This window comes from Megascapheus bottae, chromosome 8 (genome assembly GCF_031878675.1).
Source record: "Megascapheus bottae isolate mThoBot1 chromosome 8, mThoBot2.hap1, whole genome shotgun sequence".
Lineage (NCBI taxonomy): Eukaryota > Metazoa > Chordata > Mammalia > Rodentia > Geomyidae > Megascapheus > Megascapheus bottae.
Genome location: NC_143516.1, coordinates 5,949,683 through 5,976,298, shown reverse-complemented (window position 1 = coordinate 5,976,298; position 26,616 = coordinate 5,949,683). Strand labels below are relative to the sequence as shown.

The following is a 26,616-nucleotide window of genomic DNA, read 5'->3' as shown; positions in this document are numbered from 1 at the left end:
AGTGTTGTATGTGGCAGGGCAGGGGTGGGGGGAGAGGGTATATGGACAGGGCTGAAACAACCGTAAGAGCAAGGAGGTTCTTGAATGGCGGAGGCAGGGTTGGGAGGGTGGGATCATACTCTGAAGTCTGTCTCTTTCCCACAGGGTGAGAAATGCGAAGAGAATGTTCCTCAGAATAATGGAGAACTTGCTGTCCGGGCTAAACTGGTCCTCCCTACAGGGGCCAGAAAGCCCCAGGAGGCTCAGGAAGGTAGGCGACCTCAGGCTTACTGAGCACTTGTCTGGGTCATGGTTCAGTTCCCAAAGGCAGGCAGTCAGGCAGGCGTAGAAGTGGGCACAAGGTTTGTAGGCCTTCCTATCCTTTCTTTCCCACCACAATCCTGTGTGCCCCAGGAACTCACAGGAGATAGAGAAGCAGCCAGAGAGAAGGTCCCCAGCGCCACGTGTGAGCGGACGTGGCTGGCAATGGCAGACAAGGCCTTTACACCTGCTTCACACGAGCGAAGAACACTGGCTCCTAGAGCTCCTGTCCCCCTACCCGCACGGGGCAGACTGGACAGCCAGGAGGGAAACGCCAGTGCAGCTCACACGTCTGCACACTGGCTCTTCTGAAACCAAGAGGGCTTCTCAAGGTTCTGGTATCCAAGGGCTCAGCGGGAGCCAGCAGGCTGAATGGATGAAGGACCGAGCCTCAAGCACCTTAAAGAGGCTGAGCTGAGATAATGTGAAGCATATGAAATTGAAGACAGAGAGGAAAAACAGGGAGAGCTCCACTGCATAGAAGAGGAAATTGTGCTTCTGATCGCAGCCAGCACCTGTGGCCATGTCCGTCTGTCCTTCTGTGGACAGCAGCCTGTGGCTCTCAGTTTCCAGAACCATTGGCTACAGCTAGACTAAGCCCTCTCCCTCAACCATGGGTTCCCAGACCTCTCCTAGCGTTTGCTTTCCCGGGGCTTTAGAAACCTCTTCCTACTCATCACCCTGACCACTTAGCCAGCAGTGAATGGGCAGGGCCCGCGAGCCCGCCGGAGTCACGAGCCTCTGCCCCAGCTCTTGGGGTGGCCAGGTTTGAGGAGCTGACAAGTACGTGCTCAAGGTATCAGGAGACGTGCATTTTACTAAAGCTCTGTCTTTCCTTCCTAGGGACAGATCAGCTAGCACTTGATGGTCAACTCTGTTTGGTGGTTCTGGGAGCCAAGAATTTACCTGTGCGGTCAGATGGGACCTTAAATTCATTTGTTAAGGGGTAAGTATTAGTATTACCTCTAATATGGTTTACTGATTATCTACTTCAGTCCTAGAACCTAAGGGAAATACCAGAAAGCATAGGGCATTTTCAATTTCATCTTACTTTAGCTCTCCTATGAAAATCCACCATCCAAAAATTCATGGGATGTGGTCATTACATTTTAACCAGAAACTCACATCTTACCAGTTCTTATTTTATATCAATCAGTCTTGAATCAAGTATGGTCAAGTCACTATTTCCTTACTTAATGCCTCCTCTTGGTTTAACCACTTTATGATGGCTCCCCATTTCTTTTTTCTTTTTCTTTTTTTTTTTTTTTGCTGGTCCTGGAGCTTGAACTTAGTGTCTGGGTCCCTGAGCTTCTTTTGCTCTACCACTTGAGTCACAGCTCCAATTTTGGCTTTTTTCTTTTTGGTAATTTATTGGAGATAAGAATCTCATACTTCCCTGCCTGGGCCATTCTCAGATCTCAGTCTCCTGTGCAGTAAGATGCTCACAGGTGTGAGCCACTAGCATTTGGCTTCACATCTCATTCTTAGTTACTGTAGGTACTGGTGAGTTTTCTCTGAACAAGAGGCAAGTACCAATAGTTATACTGAAGTGCAGACCCCTACTCGCTTACAGAATGGCTACCTCATCCTGACAGAGCAAGCACGTGTCCCAACCTCGGTGCTTCTGTGGTAAGCCACGGGAGGGCGAATCCTCCTGAGTGTATTTGCCGAAGGAGAATGGAACAAGATGTGATCACAAGTCTACAGAGCCCTGGTCCCTGGGCAGTGTCATCAGTGGGTAGTAAGGAGAGAACGTGAATGCCTCCGAATTTCAATGGTTTTGATTGCTGATCTAGAATTCAGAGACATTCTGCGAGCGCTGGGTTGTGCAGTCGCTGCTATACAAGGCTCCCTGTTAGACACTGATCTCAAGGGCTCCTGTGTTCCTTCTGTAGCTGTCTCACTCTGCCAGACCAACAAAAACTGCAACTGAAGTCTCCAGTGCTGAAGAAGCAAGCCTGTCCCCAGTGGAAACACTCCTTTGTGTTCAATGGTGTAAGCCGGGCTCAGCTGCGGCAGTCCAGCTTGGAGCTAACTGTCTGGGACCAGGCCATCTTTGGGATAAATGACCGCCTGCTGGGTGGGGCCAGACTGGGCTCAAGTAAGTGCCTGTCAAGTCCCCAGTGCTTATCAAATAACAGGAGCCACAGCATCACAGCTATCATCTTATGTGAATACTATGAAAAGAAAACCAGTCTACAGTGGCAGTGACTTAATTGGCTTTGAAGCTGTCTAACCTCCCCTAGGTGGGAATTCCTAGATCCAGGTTTAACTGCAAGGGAACTATAATACAGCCAAGTATTTGGGCAATTTAAATCAGATTTAGATGTTAAAGCAGTGAGAGTTTTAGGCCTTAAAATGGGCAAGGGACAGAATCTACTTTTGTTGCTGGTGACAACCATAAGAGGATTATTTCTTAAAGGAAAATGCCTTACCCTGAACAAATGACAAATCAGAAAGGGCTTCAACGAGGGCAGACAGATTTCTGTGTGGCTCGCCAGGGGTCTGCTGGTGTTGTGTGGGCAGCCCTCTGTCGGGAGGCTCTGCGCCCCAAGCAGCCACCAACCAGTGCCCCCCCAACACTGCCACATCCAAACACCTGCACACATGAGACCTCCCACTGGGAATTACTAAACAAGACTTGCGTTTTCCAAAGGAACCCTGGCCCAGCACAACCTCTTCCTCTGCAGAAATCCTTCGTGAACCCCTCAGCCCACAGCCCTGAAAGCTGGGCTAGGTTTTGAGGGCCTCTCAGGAATGCCTCTGGGCATCCTGTTCCCATCAGTGGGGGTGTGGTGGGGATCATTTGTAGTCATCTGTGTTTTTAAAAGGGATGGAGTGAGCCGGGTGCGGTGGCTCACACCTGTAATCCTAGCTACTCAGGAGGCTGAGATCTGAGGATCAAGGTTCAAAGCCAGCCCAGGCACTGAAGTCCCTGAGACTCGTATCTCCAATTTACCATAACCAACAACAACAACAACAACAAAAAAGGGATGGAGTGATGTCCTCAACCCCCACCCCCACCATTGCTAATTTGTCTCATTACAGGGGCAGACGCAGCTGGTGACCTGGGCTCGTGCTCACAGTCAAAGCTTCAATGGCAGAAAGTTCTTTCCAGCCCCAATTTATGGACAGACATGACACTCACCCTGCACTGAGGGAAAACTCGAGGCTGCCCTGCTGGGGTGCAGGTTGGTGGTATGTGGGCCCATTGCTGGACAAGACCCCGGGCATCATGGGCCTAGAATGCCTTGCACACATCTGTGAACTCTCAAGGACATCAGTGTTGAGTGGGATACTGGAAATGGCTAGATTTCAATAAACATTCAGCATTCACCCCATCTCTGCATGTGTTGCTAGGGAAAATCTTGGCTTTGTTGTGTACATGTCAGAGGGGAAAAAGGAAGTAAGTGCTCCATCTTTCCTCAGAAAACCTCCCAGGGGTTAGCTGAGCATGGAGGCAAGGGCTTCCCTTTCTGGTTAGTCAGCTCTGGCAGTCCAGGACTTGGAGGCCCTGCACAGAACCCTGGTAAGTGCCAGACACCCTTACCACGTAAGCAGACAACCCACTGTTGCACAGTGCCTAGCTAGGAAAGCTTTTATTGTGTACACCTGCAGAGTGTTGTGCAGCTGCACGAGACACGACCAAAAAGGCGGTACATAGGGAGCCAAGGGAGCAGAGCCAGCGGCTCAGGAAAACAGCTGTTGGATGGCTTTTCAGGCTTCTGGATGAATGGAGGCAGGTCAGAGTCCTTTCATGGCTGGAGTCTGAATGATCTAATAACAGCGTGAATTTTCAAACAAGAAGCTTAGGAGATGGATGCGTGCGGTTGTGTGTACAAAGAACGGGAAAAGAAACAAAATTTGTACAGCTGTGATTTCAGCAGGCAATGGCTTTACTGTCCTCACTTCAGATTGGGTGCCATGGTTACATGAGTGCCATGGTTACATGGGTTTTTTTTTAAGTTTTTAATATGTACTTCTTTTATTCTGTAAAAGGTAACAAAATATACAGAACAAAACTTTCCCTTTTAAAAACTCATGTTACAAACCAACCCTTACATATAAATACTACATCCTCGAGCTGATCACGAATGAGTTAGGTAGAGAAGCCAAACAATGCATCCTGTAATGATGAACACAGCAGTATGTTAGGAGCCTATACGTTCACTGTGAATGACCACAGCAGACTCGAACTGCTGAACCAGACACTGGAAGAAGGAAACCATCGGGTGGAGGAGTGGTCTAGGCTCAAATTTCCAAAACAGCTTTCACCCCTCACAACAGACACCTATGCAGATGGAGCCCTCCTGGAAATCAACGGCACACAGGCTTGAGCTCATCTCAGAACGAGAGGTGGCATGGCACAGACGGAAGCCACAATGTGGTTTTCTTTAATGATACACACCTTTGGGCCACAGGGGCCAGCAAAGGTTACTCAGAATTTTACAGGCATCTTAATTCCATTTGTCCTGCCCCAAGCAGAAAGCAGGAAGGGATTCAATGACAACAACAACAAAATCAAAAACAAAAACCGAACCATCAGGCCTATTTGGCACTATGATACAAGTCGGGAAAGCAAGCCTGGGGACTTCCACGGGTTCCCGGCTGAGAACACGTCCGCCCGCGAGGGACCCAGAACACACCAAGGGGTTTCTAGAATGAATTACACTAAATCCTGGGGCCCCCCGGCGGTGACCTCCGCCTCAGTCCCGGGCCATTACATGGCCTCGAACTCATCGATGCGCTGCTTGGTGTTTCCCTGCCGGATCTGCCGCAGGGTCTTGTACTTGTCCCGGCCCTGCCGCATGTTCTCGTTGTGGATGAGGTCGTTGTGGGTCCTCTTGTTCTCATCTCTGGCCTGGGATAGCTCGTTGCTCAGGGTCTGCAGTGGGGGAGAGGCAACGGTCAGGGGCGTGGAGGGTGTGCTGCAGTGGTGGTGGTGGGGGAGCTGGGGACGCAGGCCCTGGCCCACGGGCTGTGGACTGGCTGGAAGGGGGGCGCCCAGCCTCGTCACTCACCAGCAGCTGCCGCTGCACGCGCTCGTTCTTTTCGGCCTCGGTGATGCGCTTCTCCTCGTTGCGGTCATCCAGGATACCCTCGCTGGACAGATCAGCGCTGTAGCCGGTGGACTCTGCGCCCTCCTCCTGCAGGCTCTCCTGCACGTGGTAGCTTGCGTGGTAGTTCACCGGCTCATACACCGGGGGTGGGGGCGGCGGCGGCGCCGTCATCACCAGGTGCAGCTCCTCCTTGGTCTTCACCAGGTCATCCTGGGCTTCTTTGGCCTTTGGGGAGCAGATTATACAAGAGGTAAGCGCCTCTCCCTAGCCCTGGCACGGGGTCCTCTGTGAGGGGCGGGGGTGGCCTTGCCCCCTTTCATCTGCTTATAATCCTCATATATGGGGCAGGAAACAGGCCCCGTCATGGCTGATGCCTGGAATCCCCACCAGTCAGCTGCTCATCTGAGACCTGCTGGGCAGAAAGTTAACAAGACTGGATCTCAAGAAATAAGCTGAGTGTAAAGCCGGGCACGGTGGCTTACGCCTGTAATCCTGGCTACTCAGGAGGCTGAGATCTGAGGATTGTGGTGCAAAGCCAGCCCGAGCACTTAGCTCCAGTTATCACTTATCTCCAGTTATTTACTAGAAAACAGAAAGTGGGGCTGTGCTCAGGGGTAGGGTGGTAGCCTTGAGCTGAAGAGCTCAGGGACAGCACCCAGGCCCAGAGTTCAAGCCCTACTAGGCCCTCTCACCCCCCCCCCCACACACACAAATAAAATAAAAAGTAAGCTGAATGTGGTGAGACACCAGTGAGTCCAGTTATGTGGGAGGTGATAGATAGGAGAATTGAGGTCTGAGATTGGACTGTGCAAAAGCACGAGGCCCTCCCTACCCAAACTATCTCTCTCTATATATATAAACTTTAAGCCAAAACGGGGATGGAGGTGTGGCTCAAATGGGACCTTGCCTAGCAAGAAATGAACCCAATCCTCCAGCAAAGGCTCAGAAGCACTGAGTGTGTGGTCTCTGCTCTCCTCGGGTCACCTCATCTGTTGCCTCAAGTCTGTCCTGTAGCAATCCAGCCATGAAATCCGGCGATCCCACCCACCCTGACCAGCTGTGTGGAGCCAAGCTTTGCTTCACCTGCTTATAACAGGTTGGGGAGCAGGAATGGGGCCTGGGAAACATGGAGGAAGACCTCAGAGGTGGAGGACACAGGAGGGGATTCGGGAGAGGGCTTATCAGGTCCACAACGAGAACATCGCTGCCTCCCTGCTGTCGTGGAGGGACAAGCTCTCCACCTGAACATCCCGAACGTAGCTACAGCTATCAAGTCTGTTTGGGGTCTCTAAGTCACAGGGTGGGCTTACAAGCTGGGGACAGCTCTGTTTTGCAAGAAGGGAACAGGGCACAGAAGTGAGCCCCCGCCCTACAGCCACGACGTTTGCTGCCAGGGTCCATCCTGGCACCATCTGGAGCCCTGCAAGGTTCCGTGTAGCATATGCCAACTGCCAGGTCTTACGTCAGCCACCGTCACGTGCTGCAGGGGCACAGGGGATCTGATTTACGCTCATTTCTGATCATGGCCCAACACTCAGGTGGCAGGGAATGAACAAGCAGGTCTTTGTTGGGCTGTGAATCCCACACAAGCGCACTGAACTGTCTAGTGTACCCGGCTGGGCCCATTCCTCGGCGATTTCTGCACCGCGAGGTGAGCTGGTGTCAGAAAGTGTGGTGAAGCCCCACCCTGGGCAGAGGCGGCAGCCTGTGGCTGCGCCCTGCGCCCCTGGGGCCGTGGCAAGGCACAGACTCACCCGGTGTTGCCACTCCTCCACTTCATCCTCCTTGCGCCTCCGCGCCTCTTCTAGGAGCGCAATCTTGGCAGTGTACTCGGCAAGTTCTGCAGCCTGGGAAGGAAAAGACAACGCAAAAAGTGTTTTCTAGAATCCCCGAGACAGAGTCTATTTGTGAATAAGAATTCTCACGAGCCAGTGAATGGCATCTCCCCTCCCCCACTGACGGCCACCGGTCCCATCGGGCTACTCTTCATCGCCCAGGGTTGTTCCACACCGCGGCCGGCCACCTCTGATGGGATTTGGACAAGGCCCCAGCCCCCTTCCCTGGCAGCTGCCACTGCCCCCTGCAGATCTGCTTTCAGTGGGAGAGGAAAGCCATTGCGAGGCAGGTGTCGCCTTTTCGATCCCCAGAATCAGCCTCTCCATAATTCAGCATCTTGAAACCCAGGCAATCCTTACCAGCTGCTCCTGGCTCTTTATCTGATCCTGTGACTGTCTCTCTAACTCCTCCTTGGCACGCAGTGCAGCAACTCGGTCGGCCTCCAGGCGCTCTGCATCTTCCTGCGCTCGCTTCCTCTCCTCCTCCAGCTGCAGGGCTCTCTCTATCTGGTCTGAGAGTTCTGTGCAGAAGGTGAGGCCAGAACGGTTCAAGACCCCAGGCCAGGGACTCACAGTCCTGGCTTTCCATTCCCGCCCCAGGGAAGGTAGAAGAATCACAATCACTGGACAGAATCACTGGGCCATGAGCCTCCCCTAGGGACACCTGAGTCCTTGTTATGTTTCCATGACAACTTCCTCATGAAACTGCTGCACGGAACTGGTCAGATGTCCCTTCACCAGCCAGATCTGACCTTGGCTCCCACATTACCGGGAACTGGCTAGGACACAGTCCTTGCCAGCCCCTCGAGGGTAGGCTGATCACGTGAACAGCTGGGTTGTGGGAAGCTGCAGATGGGTGGTGAGCTCTGGCTGGGGAGTCGAGTGGAGCTGATCAGAGACACAGCTCAGCTGCTCCCTGGAGTCTGACTAGGGGCTGATAACCTTGCCTTGCTAAACTTTAATGTTCTCATTGGGACAATGGTGGCAATTCAGTACTTCACAAGGTGGGAAAACGACAAGTAATCTGCACAAAAGTTAGTAAAGCACAGAATTTCTTGTGTGTGTGTGTGTGTGTGTGTGTGTGTGTGTGTGCACCAATACTAGGACTTGAACTCAGCTGTCCTTAGCTTTTCTGCTCAAGGCTAGCACTTGACCACTTGACATAAGCCACAGCTCCCACTTCCTGTGCTTACTTGGTTAATCGGAGATCAAGTCTCATGGACTTTCCTGCTCAGGCTGGTTTTGAACTGAGATACTCAGATCTCAGCCCTCTGAGTTGCTAGGATTGCAGATGTGAGCCACTGGTGCCAAACTCAGAAATGCTTTCTAAATCATTGATCACTCCCTCTTTTCTCTTGTTATATGCCTCTATTTTGGGGGTGCTATGTTAAACAGACACAGGCACTCTTAAAGAAACACCCTCTTGGCTGTGTCTGGGCCCTGTCTGCCTGTCTACGTTTGGTGGAACAGAATGCCAACTCCACAGCAGAGACCCCAGCAGCTGCTGACCTTTCTCAGCTTTCCTGGTCTTCTGCTCATAGTCCTGCAGACGCAGCATCAGTTCCTCCTTCTCCCGCAGCATCTGCTCCTTCTCCCTTTCCACAGTTTCTCTCCTCTTCTTCTCAGTTTCCAGCTGTTGCCTGGTACAGGGAGGACAGTGAGGCAGGAAGGGTTAGCTTCTGGCAGGCTCAACAGGCATTCCCCATGGGGACGGCTGGCATGCCCTATCTCTGTCATCCTGGATGCTGAACGGTGTTCTGGGATGATAGGTGTGGGAACTGACCCCAGCCCACGGGTGGCTGCTGCCAGTGTGGCACAGGCTCTAAGCAGAAACAGAAATGCCCAAGTTTTGGAGACCTGGCTAGAGGATCATTTGACCAGCAACAGTACAGCCATGCCAAGATACCTAAGGGCACTGTTGTCCCCATAGTGGGCATGGTACCCCATGCCTGGCCACTCACCGCTCCAGCTGCTTCTGGTGCTTCTCCTCCCGCGCCTGCGCCTTCATCTGCTGCACCTCAATGGTGTCGGGCTTCCGGCGGCGCATGTACAGCTCATGGTTCCCCATGCACAGCTGCAGGATTCGCTTGTTGATCCGCAGGCGGGGTGCATAGAACACAAAGTCCTGCCAGAGAGAGCGGGACCCCTCAGATCCGGCCTTCTTCCCCAGGCCACGTCTCCAGGTTCTAGACCTTTCTTAAAAGGACATATACGTGGCAGCAAGAGGGGCCAGAAACATCTACTCTCACGACCTGGAGTGTCCAGAGATGCAGAGCGAGTGTGTCTGGGGGTGCGTGGCGCAGGTGCTGCATCTGCATGCATGTTTGTGGCCTGTGCATGGCAGGGCATGCCAGCCTGGTGGGTGGTAGATGGTCTTTGGGTGACAAACTGACTCTCAGACTCCAGCTCCTCTATGGAGCCCTCAGTTGGCCTTGGGAAGGCCAGGGCGTGGTGATTCTACTGCTTTGTTTCTGGGGGAACTGTAGGTTTTTGTTTTTGGTTTTTTGGGGGGCTGGTTCTGGAGTATGAACTCAGGGCCCGAGCACTGTCCTTGAGTTTTCTCAAGGCTGGAGCTTTCTATATATGTGGTACCGAGGAATCGAATCCATGTCTTCGTGTGTGTGCTAGCAAGCACTCTACCACTGGGCCAGACTCTCGTGTTTGTCATTTGTCCTCTCCAGCCCAGTGCCCCTGCATTTCACTCCTGTGCTTGCCTAGACTACTTCCTTAGCTTCTCCTCTGCTGGAACCCTCCCTACCCCCTCCTTAATGCTATGACCTCGTGGTCCAGTCACCACCCTGACCCGAATGCTCTGGATTCCTGAGCCCAGCACTTGTCCCAGCCTTCCAGCCCTGCCTCGCTGACCAGGTATGCGTCTGAGCCGACTCCTGCCTGCGAGCACCCTTCTACGGGAGTGTCCCTTCCAACATGGCTGCTACTGTGTGCAAATGTCGCTGTGCCACTATCTCATTCCATGACTGTCAGCCTGGTGGGTACTTTATCAGCTTTGCCTTTCTGAGTCCAATGCAACAAATAAATATCTGCTAGGTGAACTGACCACCCCGCTGTACCCAAGCTGCACGATCTTCAGCATCTCATCTCATCTCATCAACCGCTCAACCTCACTCACGCCCGTGTCAGGCACTGACACGATGGTGACAGCACCCATAACCTGAATGGCACTGGAGTCAACACTGGCTGGCTCACACGCCCAGTGGTCCCTCATGAACCTGACACCAGAGGAGGCTTTCCTCACAGGGGACAGAACTCGGCATTCAGGAACTTGGTGACCTACATTTAGGGCAGGGATGATACACCGTAGCTGTCCCAGCTCCTGGTCCTTGCCACAAGAAACTTAAGGACAGAAGGATGGTCAGGGTGAGGAAATGCTCCCTGAGATACAAAATCTCTGGGCTTCCTCTGGACAGTGGTGCAGACCCTGACCAAGGATCGGGGAAGAGGGGGCTCAGTGAAGCTGCCGGGCCCCACCCCACAGCAACGTCAGAGCCTCCAGGGCAGAGCCCGCTCCACCAGTCAGGTGACATGCCCAAGGGGAGCCCATGAAGCTCCCCAGTCTTTCATCAGCTCCAGATGCTGGAGTGGGAGGCCAAGGCTGAAACCCCTGAGCTCCTGGGCGGGGCTGCCCTCTGGTTTCACATACTGGCTATTAAGTCATCAGGTTTCCCGGGGAGGAGTCTGCAGAGCTGGGAGAAACAGGAATTTTTATTACCCACCTATCTCTTATTACACAAGAGAAAATAACCTTGTCTTATGGCCTCAGAGGTACATGCCCAATGAGGTTCCTCAGTGACTCACGGGGATTTGCGAAGAAATGCTGATTCGCACCCACTCCTCTTTGGAAGGTGGAAAAAATCAATGAGAAAGAGACAAGGGTTAGAAGTGAGGGTTCACATGAGCATCTTCCTGCCTCTGCCTGGGAGACAGCACTGGAAAAGGGGAGAGAACTGGAGAATGGCTGCTGAGTAGTGGAGAGGGACGGTGGGGAGATTGCTTCACGGCCTTTGGAGGAGGCCAGTTTCTCCCTTCATGTTAAAAATGTACAAAGAGGCCGGGCCCTGTGGCTCACACCTGTAATCCTAGCTACTCAGGAGGCCGAGATCTGACCATTGCAGTTCAAAGCCTGAGCAACCTCAAATAAGGGAGCAGAAAGCCAAAAAGTGGAGCTCTGACTCAAGTGGCAAGAGAATTCCGGGACAGTGCCCAGGCCCTGAGTTCAAGCCCCAGGGCAGGCACAAAAGGAAAAAAATAAAAGAAAAGAAGACTTCACAAAATCTTAGTCCAAATTCCCAGACTCTGCCTCCAAAATCTACAAAGTCACAAGAAGAGACCAGGGACAGGCAGGCTTTCCAGACTGGCAGCACTGACCTGAGTACTAAACACCAGGAAACTAGGGAAGGCGCGGCGAAAGTAAAGCCCTGATCCTTGCCTGTCCAGGTGGGCAAAAGGCGGTGACAGAAGTCTTAGTGTGAGTTCTAGAAGTTCCCCTCAGGGCCTGTCTCCACAGTCTAGACAGGGATCCCTGAGGGGTGGGCCTGGAGAAGGCTGCTCTGAAAGAAGCAGTTTCAGAAGTGATTAAGCAGGGGCCTGAGAGCCCTGCCCCATTCTGAAGGACAGGGTGGCTGTCTCAGCTTTCCATAGGCCACTGGGGAGGCAGTGAGGGCCTTGGGATTGGAGGTCACAACATGGCCTCCAACTGCTGTGTGACTGAAAAGAGAAGCTGACTTTCAAAGAGGGGTGCCCTGGCTCCCCTAGGGCAGATTGTGTGAATTCTCTGAGGATGTCAGAATACCTGGTGCACTCCACAAAGTTGCACCAGATAAAGTAACTCCTCCTCCTCTGTCAGCATCTCCTCTCTCATCTTTTATATAAAAGTTTAAACTTGCCAGGAGCTGGTGGCCACACCCATCGCCCTAGTTATTCACGAGGCTGACAGTTGAGGATCGTGGTTCAAAACCAGCCTGGAGACTCTGATCTCCAGTTAACTACTAGAAAAGAAGCTAGAAGGTGTGGTAGAGGTGTGGCTAAAGTGGTAGAGCCCTGAGTGAAACAGCAAAGGGACAGTGCCCAGATCCTGAGTTCAAGACCTAGTACCTGTATATGTGAGTGCACATGTACATGCACGCGCGCGCACACATACACACAAACACACACAATCTAGCCCAGAAAGAGTTACATTCCCTTATCAGCTACATTTCCAATAACTAAAGTTAGTACTTTCTAGTTCACACTAGAAAGTAAGTAGCAATACCCACTGCCTTCTAACCATGCCAGCTCACTGCCCGTGGATCACGGGCCCACAATGAACCCTGGCTGGTGGGGCTGAAGATTCACGTGAACTGTTTCCATGGAGCTGCAGGGTCTGTGCTAAGGATGAGGTTAATTTTAACTCCATATGGAGGAGTTGTTTGGAGTGTAGAAACAGCAGGAAACATTTCAATAAAGAGGAAAATACTTCCACAGAAGCAAAAATAAAAGGAGAGACCTGATGATTTAAAGGGACGCCATACAAATCCCTATGTGGGGAAAAGTAATTAACGGCAGCACCACATGGCACCCTGAGTGGGGTCACCACTGCAAAATGAGGCCGATCCCGAGGGGCCCAGCTCTGTCTGCCTCTCTCAGCCCGGCTCGGGAGCCAGGAGGTAATGAGACACCAACTCTTTCCAATGTTCAGTTCTGGTAAAATTCAGGGCAGGCTCCAAGGTCCAGTTTTGCTTGTGACCTAAATATTGAGCTAACAGCAGCTAAGAGTTCACATGCTGACAGAATCAAAGGGAAAGAAATATCCACAATGCACTGGTCTTGGTAGTTCACAACTAATAATCGTTATGTCCTTTTCCAGCCTTCCATTCTCCTGTGTATGAGACATCCCTTCCCATGTGGACAGACCAGGGGATTCCCGTGACAGGGCACAGTGACCACAGAGAAAAAGTAGGAGTGGGGCACAGAGGGAGCCCTGGAGGCCAGCAATGCTCAGGATACGTGTGGGACTTCCAGTCACTTGGGTATGGTCAGAGCCAATCACACAAGTACTTCTGGCTCCTCAGGAGGCTGAGATCTGAGGATCTTAGTTCAAAAGCAAGGGAGACTCTTGTGAAACTCTTATTTCCAATTAACCAGTTAAAATCTGGAAGTGGAGGTGTGGCTCAAGTGGTGGAGTGCCAGCCTTGATCGAAAAAACTAAGGGAGAGGGCCCAGGCTCTGATTTCCAGCCCCAGTATCGGCACCAAAAAAAGTCAAATTCTGTTTTTCTGGACTTGCAGGTCTCACTGTTCTCCACACGGGGAGTGGCAGAGGTGGCAGGGCCCCATGCAGTTCTGTGTGTAGGTGCAGGCTGGCTCTCCAGAGACGCTTCCTAAGCCAGGTGTGCCATGGGGAGAGCACACTGGCTAAGGCCAGTGACTCAGAATGTTCTTTTTTTCCATTTGGAAACTCCAGTTTCTGTACCTAGCTTTCCACAATGACCTTCCACGGCAGCGGCCAGCAAGCTGGCCCTCAGTGACAAAGAACTCTGGGTACCACCTGGCACAGAGGAATCTGACTGCTCTTCTCCTCACTGGTCTAGCTGCATGCACACTAAGTCTCGTCTACGAGGAACCCCCGTGGGGAATCCATGTGAACTTACAGGCGCCTTCTTGTCAATGGGCTTAATGACGAACTTTTTGTCATTGAAGGAGATGTTCCTGATTTCACTCCAGGGAAAGCCAATCTTTGGGGTCAACCTAAAATTAAAAAGGAAAAAAGAAGAGTGGCGGGGGGGAGGTTAGAATGGTTAGATGTATATAAGCAAGGTTTGCAAATTTCTTTTTTTTTTTTTTTTTTTTTTGCCAGTCTTGGGCTTGGGCTAAGGGCCTGAGAACTGTCCTTGGACTTTCTCAAAGCTAGCACTCTACCACTTGAGCCTCAGCACCACTTCCAGCTTTTTTCTATGTATGTGGTACCGAGGAATCGAACCCGGGTCTTCGTGCGTGCTAGGCACGCACTCTACCACTAGGCCAAACTCCTGGCCCGAGGTTTGCAAATTTCTATAAACTCAATTCGTCAAACCTAGTCCAGGAAGATATAAATGGTAAACGAGTATTACTAGTCCCCACCTGCCTCTGGGCTGGGACTTTGCTATGTCTCCACTTTATGTTTGTCTTACTACTTGTTTGTTACTACTTGTTTTGTCACCCCAGTGGTCACTGTGTGACACACACACACACACACACACACACACACACACACACGCGCACACACACACGCACACACACACACACGCAGTGCCATATGTCGATTTCCACAGGGCACCACAGCTTCAGCAGGGACCTGTTGTTGACTAACAGGTTTAAAGGGAAGCTGATGGGTAGGTCTGGCTATGATAACTGCAAAAGGCCTCCCCCGCCTACCAGGTGGCTCCTGGAGGGCCCAGCAGCCACAGCCTGCCTGCAGGAGTTCTGAGGACACTGGCCGGGCTGCTTCACCCGTCAAAGCCTTTTATAGCCCTGGTGGACATGCAATTAAATGCCTGGAAGACACGGCTGGCTGACTCGTTTCATGGTACTCCAAAACACACAGGGAGTTCCTTCTGTTATTCTCTCTTCATGTATGGAATAGGGAACTTCTGGAGGCTCTGTTGACGGGTCCTGGAGCACTCCGAAGGAACTCAGGCTATGGCCCGGTCATGTTGGGCTCTCCCGCTCATATCTTCCTCACACGGCCTACCTAGGGTTAAGTGTCCTTGCTATGACACACGTGAAAAAGAAGGGATCCTTGTAGCTTCCTGTGAGCAAAAGCACCTAGCAATCCTATTTCCTCATACTCAACGTTTACACCAGCAATTACTGAGCAGTAGTAAAAGCTCTGTGTTCTCCTTTTGGGGAGAGCATGCAGATGCCACAATTTTACTCCGGAAGTATGTTCATAGGAAGCTAGAGCGCTACAGTGATGTGGTGTTAAGAGATGTGATCCCACAAGTGCTTGCCGAGCACTCTCCGGGGCAGCCATCTACACGAGTACTTGATGAGGGAGTGAACCTGCTGGATGAGCTGAGGGAGAAAACGTTCAGAGGCCTAATGAACCTGGGGGCAGGGTCTGGTTCTTTCAGGGTTTTTTTTTGAGCTGAGCGTGTCAGGTAGAATTGCAATCAAGCTCAACTGGACTTCCTCTCTTTATGTGTGAATCCTCACCTGTCTACCTGCAGGAGGGGAAGGAGGAGGAGGAGGTGGAGGAGGAGGGGGAAGGGAAGGAGTGGGGAGAAGAGGAGGGGAGGGAGGAGACAAATGCCGAGTCCAGTGTACTCTGGCAGAATGGGAATATACTTCATGAAGGGAAGACCTCAGGAGACTTTTCCAGTCACAGCCCAGTGAATTCCAAAGAGGACACAATCAAGATGTAGTGGCTTATTTGCAGAGGGAATGCCACCTCTTATAGCTCAATTTACACACTCAATGGATCCAATTTCCTCCACGGACAATATATCAAGACTATCTAATTCTCACTGTGAGTTCTACTGGTAAAAAGAGCAACTCAACACCCGGACCATTTAGAGTGCTCTGGGGTCCTCTGGCCTCTAGAACAATCTCCTGCTTAAGCCTCAAACCATGCTGTTAATGTCTGTGCAGAGGGAGGACTGGGGCTGACAATGATTAAATGTCCACCTGAGGGCTTTTCCACTGAAGAGAGGGCGCGACTGGAAAAGGTGGGAGGGAGAGGGTGTGGAGCTGCCCAGGGCTCCTGCACTGTCTGTGGGGTGAAGACAGGGGGGCAGGGGAGCTGCCAACAGTGTGCTAGGTGGGGTGGCAGGAGCAAGGGGCTCAAGGCTGAGATTTTTCTTGGAGAAACGCTGTGGGGCTGCGCAGTTGCAGGCTGACGTCAGCAGGGCCCTGCCTATGGCTGCTCCTTGCAGCTGGAAGAACCTGTTTGGACAGTCCTGGCTATGGCTCAGTTACAAAATCCGGCCATTCAAGAGTTCAAAGACAGAGGCAGTTTCCCACACACCTTCCCTGGAGGACCCAGTGTGCTCTCGGACGCCCTGTGCCTGCGGCTGCCACCAAACCAGGGGTCTCGAGGAAGGAGCAGAAGCGAATGGTTTCCTTCACTCAAGACTCATTTGCTTCTTTACCAACTTCTGGCACACTTAAGGCAGAGGCACAAACTGCAAGCCCTGAGGGTTTACCTGCGTGGGCTACGTTACTGTGACGTACTTCCCGCGGTGCTGCATGGTTCAGTCCACTCCTGGTACAGTGCTGTGATGACAGACAGACCCTTTATGTGCCTATCCTGCATCAGATTCCCTCCCCGCATCACTGCAGAGAGGAGGTTTTATAGGGAGCTGAGAGAAGATATACCTGGAGCAGAGTGAGGGATATAGGAGTGTCACAGAGACAGCAGTGGCTGAAGTGGAAGTCAGGATGTGAGCCAGAGCAGGTGTTGGTGACCTATGCCTGTAATCCTAGCTACTCCAGGCCACTGGGGATGCTGAGATCTCGTCCCTGTCACAGGCTCAGGTACATCCCAGGAGTTCAGGCATCCGTGCTCCACGTACAGGCCACAGGGCTGGCCATTGAGATCCTAGCTGGTTACCGCCGCTGCCTTTGCAAGTCCCTAAGCCAAGGCTGGGCTGTCAGGGAACCCAGAGGGCAAAGAAGCTCACCCAGACACTCAGAGCAGGCATCAAGGCGCCTTGTCCTTCCTAAGAGCTGGTGTCCCATTGCCCTCTTTTGTGTTCAGGTAAGGTCGTTCCCTGGGGACAGACTATCTTCCTGCCTCAGACTCCTGAATGCTGGAATTACCTACTGCTCAAATCAGGAAGGTCATCCAGGAGCACACACAACCCAGGCTTTTCCTCTGAGGAAACCTGTCCTCATGGAGGCAGATGGCTTTCCTGGCAGACAGAAGGCACAGGTACCAACTCAGTGACCATAGCGTCAGCTGTCCCCAGTGCCAGAGGCTCATCTACAAACTGCTCTGCCCTCGACTGTCCATGACTGACAAACAATGTAACTCCCGAGAAGCAATTAGGCACCTTCTACTATGAGCCCAGGAGATATAGCAAATTGTTGATAGGAGGGGGCTATGGGCTACAGGATATAATCGCCCATGTCTGGTCACACTAGAAATAGTCTTGGTTAGATGGCTAACACCAGCCTGGAGCCAGAGGTCAGCCTTGCCTGGCTGCTTCAGGAGGAGCCAGGTATATTCCGAGACCCATGGCAGCTGAGGTAGGGCCTCGGTGGGAGTCATCTCCAGATGGGACTCTCCCCTTCTCTTCTCTAAAGGTCCCAAGGTTGCTGTCTATACCATCAGCCATTTCCCCAGGCTTCCACTGGCTGGGCAGACTAGGGCGTGAGGAAGCAGATGGAGTTTGCCTCTGGGCCAAGCACCACGGTGGCTTCAGCACAGTCCAAAAGCCTTAAAAACAAATACACCTTTAACTGAGAAGGGGTGACCTTGTCCAAAAAGAAATGTGCTCATTACCTGACTCATGAACTGATAACCCTTCTGTACCTCACCTTTATAATAACCATGAAATTATTTAATAAAATAGAAGGCTAGGTACTCGTTTCTCATGCTTGTATTCCTAGCTGATCAGGAGGCTGAGATCTGAGGATCATGTTTCGAAGCCAGCCTTGGGAGAGAACGTCCATGAGAATCTTATTAACCCCTCCCAAAACCTGGAAGTAGCACTGTGGCTCAAAGTAGGAGTGTTCTATCTATCCTTGAGGAAAAAAAACAAAAAAAATCACAAAAAACTCACAAAAAACTCAGGGACAGTATCTAGGCCCTGGATTCAGGCCCCATGACCAACAAAAATTAATTTAAAAATGTATATATATGTATATATTAATTGCCCCCACTTCCAGCAATCACTGCCATTTTTATCCATTTCCAGGCCTGCTTCCCCTACCAGTTAAAGAGAAAGAGAAACGTCAACTCACTTGTCATCTTTCTCATAAATGTTTAGTCCAAGGGCATCAACACCAAGCCAGAGGTCTGTCCCTTTCTTGTTTTTGATCTCAAAGTAGTTGATTCCATACATTTCCAGGTCCTGAGCAATCTTCAAGTACTCCAGCATAGCGCTATCTCTAGGGAAGGCAGATGAGACAGGTATAATGGTGAACACCGCCCCATTCCCCAAGAGTCAAACCTTGACCACAGCTTCACAGACAAGCCAATCACAAAGACTTTCTGTACTCTTAAACAAAGGGGCAGAGCTCTCTGGACCTGAAGGTTCAACTGCTTCTAGCCAACCCAAACCCAAACCAAATCCTCCTCCATGGGCCAAGGAGCCACCCCTCTACCTGTGGCGGGGTCCCTCAGCTCAGGCCCCGGGGAAAGCACTACCTGGAGTGCTCTGAGAAGAACCCAGGCCTTTTCTGGCCATCACTCACTTGAGCATCCCACGGTGTTCTGCGTGCCACACCTGGATCCGGTCCTCCCACTGCTCTCTGGTGAGCTTGTGCTGGTCCATGACTCTGAGTCGCGAGAGAAGAACACAGAGCTAAGTGGGCAGGTCATGAGAGGCCCACTGAGTCACCTGTCAGGTTCCATAGATTAGTGCTCTGACCCTCTGGGGGCTAATCGGTGCATGGAGGAGCCGGGGGCCCAGAGCCCTCAGGAGATGAACAGATCCCCCCAGCCCAAAGGAGCTCTTGACCTTGAGAGTCCTCCACTTCCTGCCAGGCTCTCACTTTTGGCAGCCCCCTCCCGCAAGGTGAGATGCTCGCACTCACTTGGGTCGGGATCAGCTCTGCTCACCTCTGAGGGATCAGCCGCTCTGAGCTGAGGTACCCAGACTTGTGCATTTCTTTGTTATAGTCTCCAAACTTGGCCTGGACGGCGTAGGAGCCCAGGAGCACGGCCGTCTCTGGGGGGCAGTAGATCTCATCGCTGAGGATCCCCTCCTTCACTTGGAGGAAGAACAACTTCTGGGTGATGTCCTGGATGAGTTCCTCAGACACGTCCTCTGGGTAGAACTTGGCCCTGAACTTGAACTGGACAGGATTCTCCTTCCTGACCTCCTGAGCAGACACCTGTGGGATAAGCCAGCTCTCGTTACAGACGGCTAGTGAGTGACTCACAAGGGACCCTCAGCATGCTTTTCAGAAGTCAGTGTTTGTTCTGAAGGGCATAGTATTTGTTCTGAAGGTCATCTTTTTAGCTTGCAGAATTAGAATTTAAAAAAAAAAAAGGTTGGTCTGAAGTACTTCTGTGCAGCCATACTGCATAGGAAAGCCACGCCACACTGCTGGGCCACTCTGTCCTCAGCCCTGAGTCCCATAGAACTCAGATGTGCAGAGGCCCCCCCTCCTCCCATGTCTTGCAATTCTGGAACTGCCCACCTACCAGCTGGCCACGGACTCTGGGACTGACCCAAACTTCCTCCAGAGCCTCTCAGGACACAGCAGGAGGGTAAGGTGGGGTCGGGTAGAGAAAAAACAGTTTTCAAAAGAATATGAAGAACATACATTCAGCTGATGGCATCTCTTTATAACTGCTAGGGGGTTACTCAATCTTTGGAATTGGAAGATAATCTATCACAGGTTCAAACAAAGCAATAGCTGGTTCTTACGACATAGAGGGTGACTCATGATCTCTAAGATTAATCTCACTGGCAAAAGAAAAAAAGAAAAAAAACTAAGGTCAACTAAAGAGGATGCAGTTAACCATCCCCCGGCCAGACAAGGGGGGAGTGAGGAGGAAAGCCAGGATCTGATTTCTGCCCTTATCCTGTCTTACCGGAAACCTGCAGCCCTTCTGTCTATAAAAACTTTTACACAAATAAAAAGGAACCAAAGGACAAAAGAGTTAAAGTACTCTGGTTTTAATGTCTACAGAGCAGAACTCCAATTAATAGCCCGTAAATAGTTAACCCCGCCTTACCTTTTTATCAAGTTTCAACCAGGTAGGAAATCCTTTATTGTCTGTATACTGGAGGCCAAAGTACCACACTTCCCGGAGGCCAATGGTCTTAACCACCTGTGGGAGACAGAGGCCCCAGCATGGGAAACCTGTAGCCACGAGCAACAGTGCAGGCCCCAGACGAGCAGGTCTGCACTGGCTGGCGGTGGCTGCCCTGCTCCGTCTCATGTGACCTTTTTTTTTTTTCTAGTCCTGGGCTTGAACTCAGGGCCTGGGCACTGTTCTTGGGCTTTCTCAAGGCTAGTGCTCTACTACTTGAGCCAGAGCACCATTTTCCAACTTCTTCTTTGCAGGTGGTACCAAGGAATTGAACCCAGGGCTTTGTGCGTGCTAGGCGATCACTCTACCACCAAGCCACACTCCTGGCTCTCATGTGGCCTGCAAGCCACATGGTTATCAAGGGGAAGGCACTCATGGCTATCTTTAAATCTTGCTAATACTCATTTCCACTCCTCCAAACTCTGAGTGCACAGCATGAGCTGTGAACCGTGGGACATGGTCCACCGCGGTCGATGTACACAAGAGTGTGACATCCATCAGAAAGGCCCTAGTGGAAAGAGGCCGAAAGTGATCGGCGCCATGCTTGAGCCTGTCTGCTGCCACTAGAGCCTCAAAGGCCACTGGACTTAGGAACAGGGGTGGTCCTCAGAAGGAACGCAGGAAGCAGGGGGTGGCTGGCTTGGCTACATATACACCAGAGCCACAGAGGCCTCTCTGAAATTCCAGTAGAGCTATGCTGGGATCCTGGACCTACATCATAGCAAGAGCTTCACAACTACAACACAGGGAAAAGGGTCTGTGGTGCATTCCTGAGACCACCTGTTGCTGGCTGTTCTCATGAAAGTCTTGGAAATAAACAGCCACAGTTGGGTGTGCACAACAAAACTCTGAGTCCTCCAGCTTGGACACACATTCTAGATCCCAAGGCATATAACGTCAAGCCTCTGGAAAATGTTTAACCATTCCCGTCCTTCAAATGCGATGTTTAAGGTGTAAGAGGGCCGAATGCAAGAAACCACACTTGAGGTATTTGCGTAAGGTAAACCCTGCAATCTTCAATAAACACCTGGCCTGGCCTGTTTTGCCATCCATAGTGGTAGATGCTAGTGAATGCTTAGAGTACCTTTTATTAAATGCCAAGGGTTGACTTGTTCAATCTTCTTCCACTCACTCCCACCCCAACAGGGAGGACAGACCACACCTAAGATTCTTCTGTGAGGGACCATGTGAAGGAAATTCAGATGTGCAAGGTGCTCTGCTCCCAGGTGTGTCTTTAGGCAGCCGAGTCTGGAAAGACCAAGGCCAGGTCTACCTGACCCTGCTTATTTCCTGTTCCCTGCCATCTTGCACCTTTCATCTGAGGCTGTCACAAAGCACACAATTAAGTCCCATGTACAGAAATGAACAGGTGCTCACTTTAGCCTTTCCTCTTCATCCCCCCACAGCCTCAGCTTAGTCTTGAAGTAGCTGGGAAGAACTCGCATCCATCTGACCACTCTCTCCATCGCTCCTAAGCACCTGCTGACCACTGCGTTCTCTTCTCTCCTGCTTCTGCTCTAGGGTGGAACAAATCTCAGCATCTGGAACCACTGTGGACCCCCATGCTCTCTGTGGAAAGCCAACCCTGGTGCTCTATTCTAGTACACATCTTCACCACAGAAACCTATTTTCCATGAAAGTATCCTCCCTGTCTGTTACTAAGCTCCATTTCTATCACCAAGGTAACCTCAAAGCGACATGCTGGAATTCAGACAACCCTTCTTTCTTCAGTGCATTCTAAAACCATCCCATAGGTCCATCCTTTGGGGAAAGTCCCACATTCCTAAACAATGCTCCTTATCTCTGCCTTTAAGCTTGGGGTGGGGGACATTTAGATCCATCTCAAGAGGTCTGGATGACAGGATTAGAAGAAAAGGGCAGGGGGCACTGGCTCTATCTGATCTTGAGCAACAGCTACAGTCTCTTCCGCTGGCTCAGCAGAAGGCTGGTAGTCTGTTAGTCCAGTCCCTGTATGGCAGCTGGGCCCCAAGATGCCTTTCAGTGCACCTCTAGACTGGAGTCTTACATGGAGGGTGATTCTCTGAGGCTCACACTGGGTGGGGAGGGCCTGGTGCAGGGGTAGGGCGGGGAGAATGACTTCAGAGTCTCTTCCCCCTGGCTATCAAAGCCACATCTCAGTGGCAACCTGGGAGAGTCTGGCCCTCCACGTTCCTCTGTAACTACAGGCCAGTTCTTCCTCGTGTCCTCTGGTTTCCTTTTCTGCTTTCTGAACAGTCTTACTTGGGGTCCCACCACTCACTCACAGGTACTGGCTGTGCGGTCTGGAAGGGTGACGTTGGGCCCTGTTGGCCTGTGGTTCAGAAGCAGAGCTGGCAGCCCATTCCTGTGCTCATACCACCCAGAAGACTCCACTTGACAGGTCTGGATTGTCTTTTAGGGGGACCTTTTCGTGTTCACCCTAAACTCGGCCTCCCTGGGAGCGCTTTAGCCATGATAGGTGAGGCAGAGCCGGGAACAACCTGGAAACAATAGTGACTGGAACCGCAGTGACCGCCTGGCTGCCCCGACCGCACCTACCCCTGTAGGGCCAGCCCAGGTGTGCCCTGGCACCCCGGTCACACCCTGGCACCACCGCTTGGTTACAAAAGCTGCCATGCACACCAGCTGCTCCCTTCCTGGAGGAGATGGAGGTTGGATTAAGAACAGGTGAAGGCACCTGGAGCTTCTAAACACTTTGCTCAGGTTCTTATCACCATCTCCCCACTCCAGTCTGACCTCTGGTTCACTCACAGCCCATCGCATGCTCTGGTTTGGTGGTTGGATACAGGTATGGCTGCAGCCAGTTCCACTCTCAGGAAAGCAGGCTCTGGTTCAACTCCTGCTGGCCCTCTGCCCCCTGGACTCTTGTCCCTGAGCAGAATTTACTTATCCTAGAAAAGTAGGTCCTGCCTAGAACCTGGAATTGTTGTGTGGAAAAGCACAAGAGGCTTCATGGTAGCCCGATGCTCTTATTCCAAATGTGCCATTCAGGGAGATGCAGGCACATGGAGGCACCTGCCTGCCACCCCCAGGCGACTCTAGTGACACACTGCTGATCTGAGTGACGCTTGGATCCTGGTGTCTGCTGGGGACTCAGGTTGCTGGCTAGCACAAGAGCATTTCCCTTGCCACTGTCTGGAGTCTCTGAGTCGAGGAAGGTGGGCAGAGAGGGAAAAAAAAGGCAGGAGGGAAATCTGGGTTTTCTAAAACCAACTATGAGGCGAGGGCGAGGGCAACACCCCCTCAGAGGGGTTCATTTAAAACCTGGTGAAACCTCTCCTAGAAACCAGTATTCTGTAGTAGTGCACTGAATGGCTGGGTGAGCCAACCATTTCCAGCATTTGGTGGAGAGAACAGAAAAGACAACGGGATCAAGAAAGAAACAGGAGCCAGATGCTGGTGGCTCATGCCTACAAACCCAGCAACTTAGGAGGCTGAGACCTGAGAATCCAGGTTTGAGGACTCTTATCTCCCATTTATCACCAAAGAGCCTGAGATAGAGCTGTGACTCAAGTGGTAAGAGTGCCAGCCTTGAGCAAAACAAAGCTTAAGGACAGCCTCCAGACCTGGAATTCTAGCCCTAGTAGCAGCAAAAAAAGCAAACAGACAAACAGGAAAGACAAGAGGCCCAAAGCCTCAGGAGTCTGTCCACAGCGTCTGCTAGGCAGTGCCACACCCACTGCTTGGGCCAGCACAGCAGGACTGCACAGATGGTTTTCAAATAAAGCAGAGACAGTCAGGAATGGCATATGGGTCCAACCTGGTCTGCTGGGTTTCTATTTTTCAGATGGCTGTGGTGGGGTGGGGTGGGGGGGCAGAAGGGGGGAATAGGAGTTCATCACAATCCAGCGTCCCCCTCTGCCATATTACTAGAGCATAGCCATCTTCATTCATTCACAAGTTTCTGGCTGCTTTTAATACTACACTGGCAAGATTAAACACTTAAAACCTACATTCCATAGCCTGTAAGCCTAAAAATTTTTACTGTCTGGCCTTTTACAGAAAAAAAAAAGTGTGCTGATTTGTGACCCAAAGCTGTAAAAAAACAATCACGAATAATGGCTTTCTGTTCCACCTTGTTTCAGGAAGACTGAGCTATTAGAAATGACTGTATTTGAAACACCTGCTGCTAGGAAACAAGCCAAATATGAGATTTTAACAAAACCATCCGGCTTTTAAAGGTGTTTTGTAATGCTAGCATGACACAGAATAGCATTTTCTCCTTTCCAAAGTTTTGAGCAAATCAAGGCCACTCAGCAAACAAGATGATTTGGAGGTTGCACAAAATGTTCCCCCTCTCAAGGCTGGAGACCAACCTGATCAAAAAGCTGCTTTCCGGTGGTATTTGGCTGGATGGCAAACTCCAGCTCAGCATCCATGGTGGTAACTCGAACATTGATCTGCAGGACAGAACAGAACACATCACATTCTTTTCTCTGATGACCTGGACTTCTGCAGCAGCATGGCAGCTTGGTGATCCCCTCCCACACTCACTCCCATGCTCGTCATAAGGCCCTCACCACACACCCTGGCTGGGTGGGGGAGGGGGGTGAGGGAGGAGGCAAGCGCACAGTCAAGTGCAAACGCTTGACCTTTTTGCTTCAATAAAGCACACTCACACTTTGGGCTAGGGGACTTTTCTTAAGAAAAAGTCTGTGATAAGTGTTCATTATTTTTCCATACACACCACCTCCCGACCTTCACCATGTGAAGTGAAGCAGACAGGGAGCAGTTTACACTGAGGCGGGAGGTGGAGGAGAGAGGAACTGCCAAGTTTGAATACCCTTAGTAACCATCTAAATGTCAGGGAGGACTCTCCCAGTGGCCTCAGAGAACAGAGGGGATCAGCTATTATGAAAATGTGATTATAAAATATGAGATATCACTAGGTATAGCTATATTATTCCAGATACCGTAAAGGTATTGCTTTAAATGCTAATTATAGATCAAGGAAATGAGGAAAATGACTTCTAAAATTAAAAGACGTGAAAAGTAAAATGGTACATATCCTAGGAATGCAAACATGCAAACTCCACCTAGACAAGAGCGGGTACAATGGACGTAGCACTAGGATGAGAACAGGGAACAAGGTGATCTGCAGACCTGAAATCCTAGGGTGTGAGAGACCCTTAAAATGTTTCTTATAGCCGGGTGTGGTGGCTATAATCCTAGCTATTCAGGAGGCTGAGATCTGAGGATCGCAGTTCAAAAGCCAGCTCCGGCACTAAAGTCCATGAGACTCTTATTCCAATGAACCACTAGAAAACAGGAAGTGGGGCTGAGGCTCAAGGGATAGGGTGGTAGCCTTGAGCTGAAGAGCTCAGGGACAATGCCCAGGCCCAGAGCTCAAGTCCCACAACCGACAAAAAAAAAAGTTTCTTATGTCCAAAATAATACTACTAATAAAAAAACACAAACAAAAAAAAGCCTCAAACCTACAATAACAACAAAAACTGACAAAACTGACTTCAAGAAAGTTTTCCAATTTCCCATTTGAGAAAACTCAGAACTTACTTAAGTATATACACACCACTCAGACCTAGTCCAAGGGAAACACAGCAGCCTTCGCAACACTCACAATCAAGAGGTGTCTGCTTCCACCACTGAACCCGGAAACAGTCTGAGCTGGAAAGGTATCACTCTTCCTACTTGGGTAGAGATGTCATGAAGACAGAGACTGTTGGCCCACAGAGGCCCCAGGACCAGTTAAGAGCACTGTGGGCACGCATACACACACAACACAACACAACACACAACACACACACAACACACACACAACACAACACACACACAACATACAACACACACACAACACACACACAACACACACACAACACACAACACAACACACACACAACACAACACACACACACACACACACACAGCTCACAGCACAGGAGTTAAATCAGGTTTTAACAAATAAGGAAACACATCTACATCTCCACTCTCCTTTTTAGTATTTTGGTGTTGTTTCCTTGGTAAGCAATTAAAAAAAAAAAAAGAAGGAACTCAGAGGACTTGCATGCAAGCTGGCACTTGCACTTGGAACAATGTCACAAAATGAACAATGTCACAAATTGGGCTGAACCCATGGCTCAAGTGGCAGAGCATCTTCCTGGAAAGTGCCAGGACCTGATTTTAAACTCTAAGACCACCAAAAGCAAACAAACATAAAACAGTGCCATAACCAAGACAAGAGTATGTTTCCGATGCATAAAGATGGTTCCACCAAGGACTCAGACCCACCAGGTTAATAAACACCAGCCCACAAATCCAAGCCACAAGCTAAGACTGGGGACAGGAATGCCTGGCTCCCACTTTTTTTTTTTTTTTTTATCATCTTGGCTATTTCCCCAATTACCAAGCTGCCAGTTCTGAGAGCAGTGCAGCACATAATGCTTTGTGAACACAATATGCCGTTAGTCATTTAAACGCCATCCTAAAAACGACCGTCTGCA

General features: G+C 50.9%; 2 protein-coding genes across 2 annotated transcripts in view; one reads left to right on the top strand and one right to left on the bottom strand.

Annotated features, from left to right (window-relative positions):
* Nucleotides 1-3,641, top strand: part of Sytl3 (synaptotagmin like 3) — a 48,147-nt gene extending 44,506 nt beyond the window's left edge. The window contains exons 13-16 of the mRNA XM_090337890.1: nt 145-250; nt 1,144-1,246; nt 2,196-2,401; nt 3,349-3,641. Coding sequence (XP_090194016.1) covers nt 145-250; nt 1,144-1,246; nt 2,196-2,401; nt 3,349-3,458 — 525 coding nt within the window. The 3' untranslated portion in view covers nt 3,459-3,641. The remainder of the gene's footprint in view (nt 1-144; nt 251-1,143; nt 1,247-2,195; nt 2,402-3,348) is intronic.
* Nucleotides 3,642-4,163: 522 nt separating this feature from the next.
* The window catches only part of Ezr (ezrin), a 38,870-nt gene continuing 16,417 nt past the window's right edge, over nt 4,164-26,616 (bottom strand). Inside the window, exons 2-13 of the mRNA XM_090337889.1 lie at nt 24,475-24,558; nt 20,081-20,176; nt 18,956-19,230; nt 18,589-18,672; nt 18,136-18,282; nt 13,842-13,938; nt 9,157-9,320; nt 8,705-8,835; nt 7,556-7,716; nt 7,115-7,207; nt 5,322-5,585; nt 4,164-5,185 (exon numbers count right to left, since the gene is read on the bottom strand). Coding sequence (XP_090194015.1) covers nt 5,021-5,185; nt 5,322-5,585; nt 7,115-7,207; nt 7,556-7,716; nt 8,705-8,835; nt 9,157-9,320; nt 13,842-13,938; nt 18,136-18,282; nt 18,589-18,672; nt 18,956-19,230; nt 20,081-20,176; nt 24,475-24,558 — 1,761 coding nt within the window. The 3' untranslated portion in view covers nt 4,164-5,020. The remainder of the gene's footprint in view (nt 5,186-5,321; nt 5,586-7,114; nt 7,208-7,555; nt 7,717-8,704; nt 8,836-9,156; nt 9,321-13,841; nt 13,939-18,135; nt 18,283-18,588; nt 18,673-18,955; nt 19,231-20,080; nt 20,177-24,474; nt 24,559-26,616) is intronic.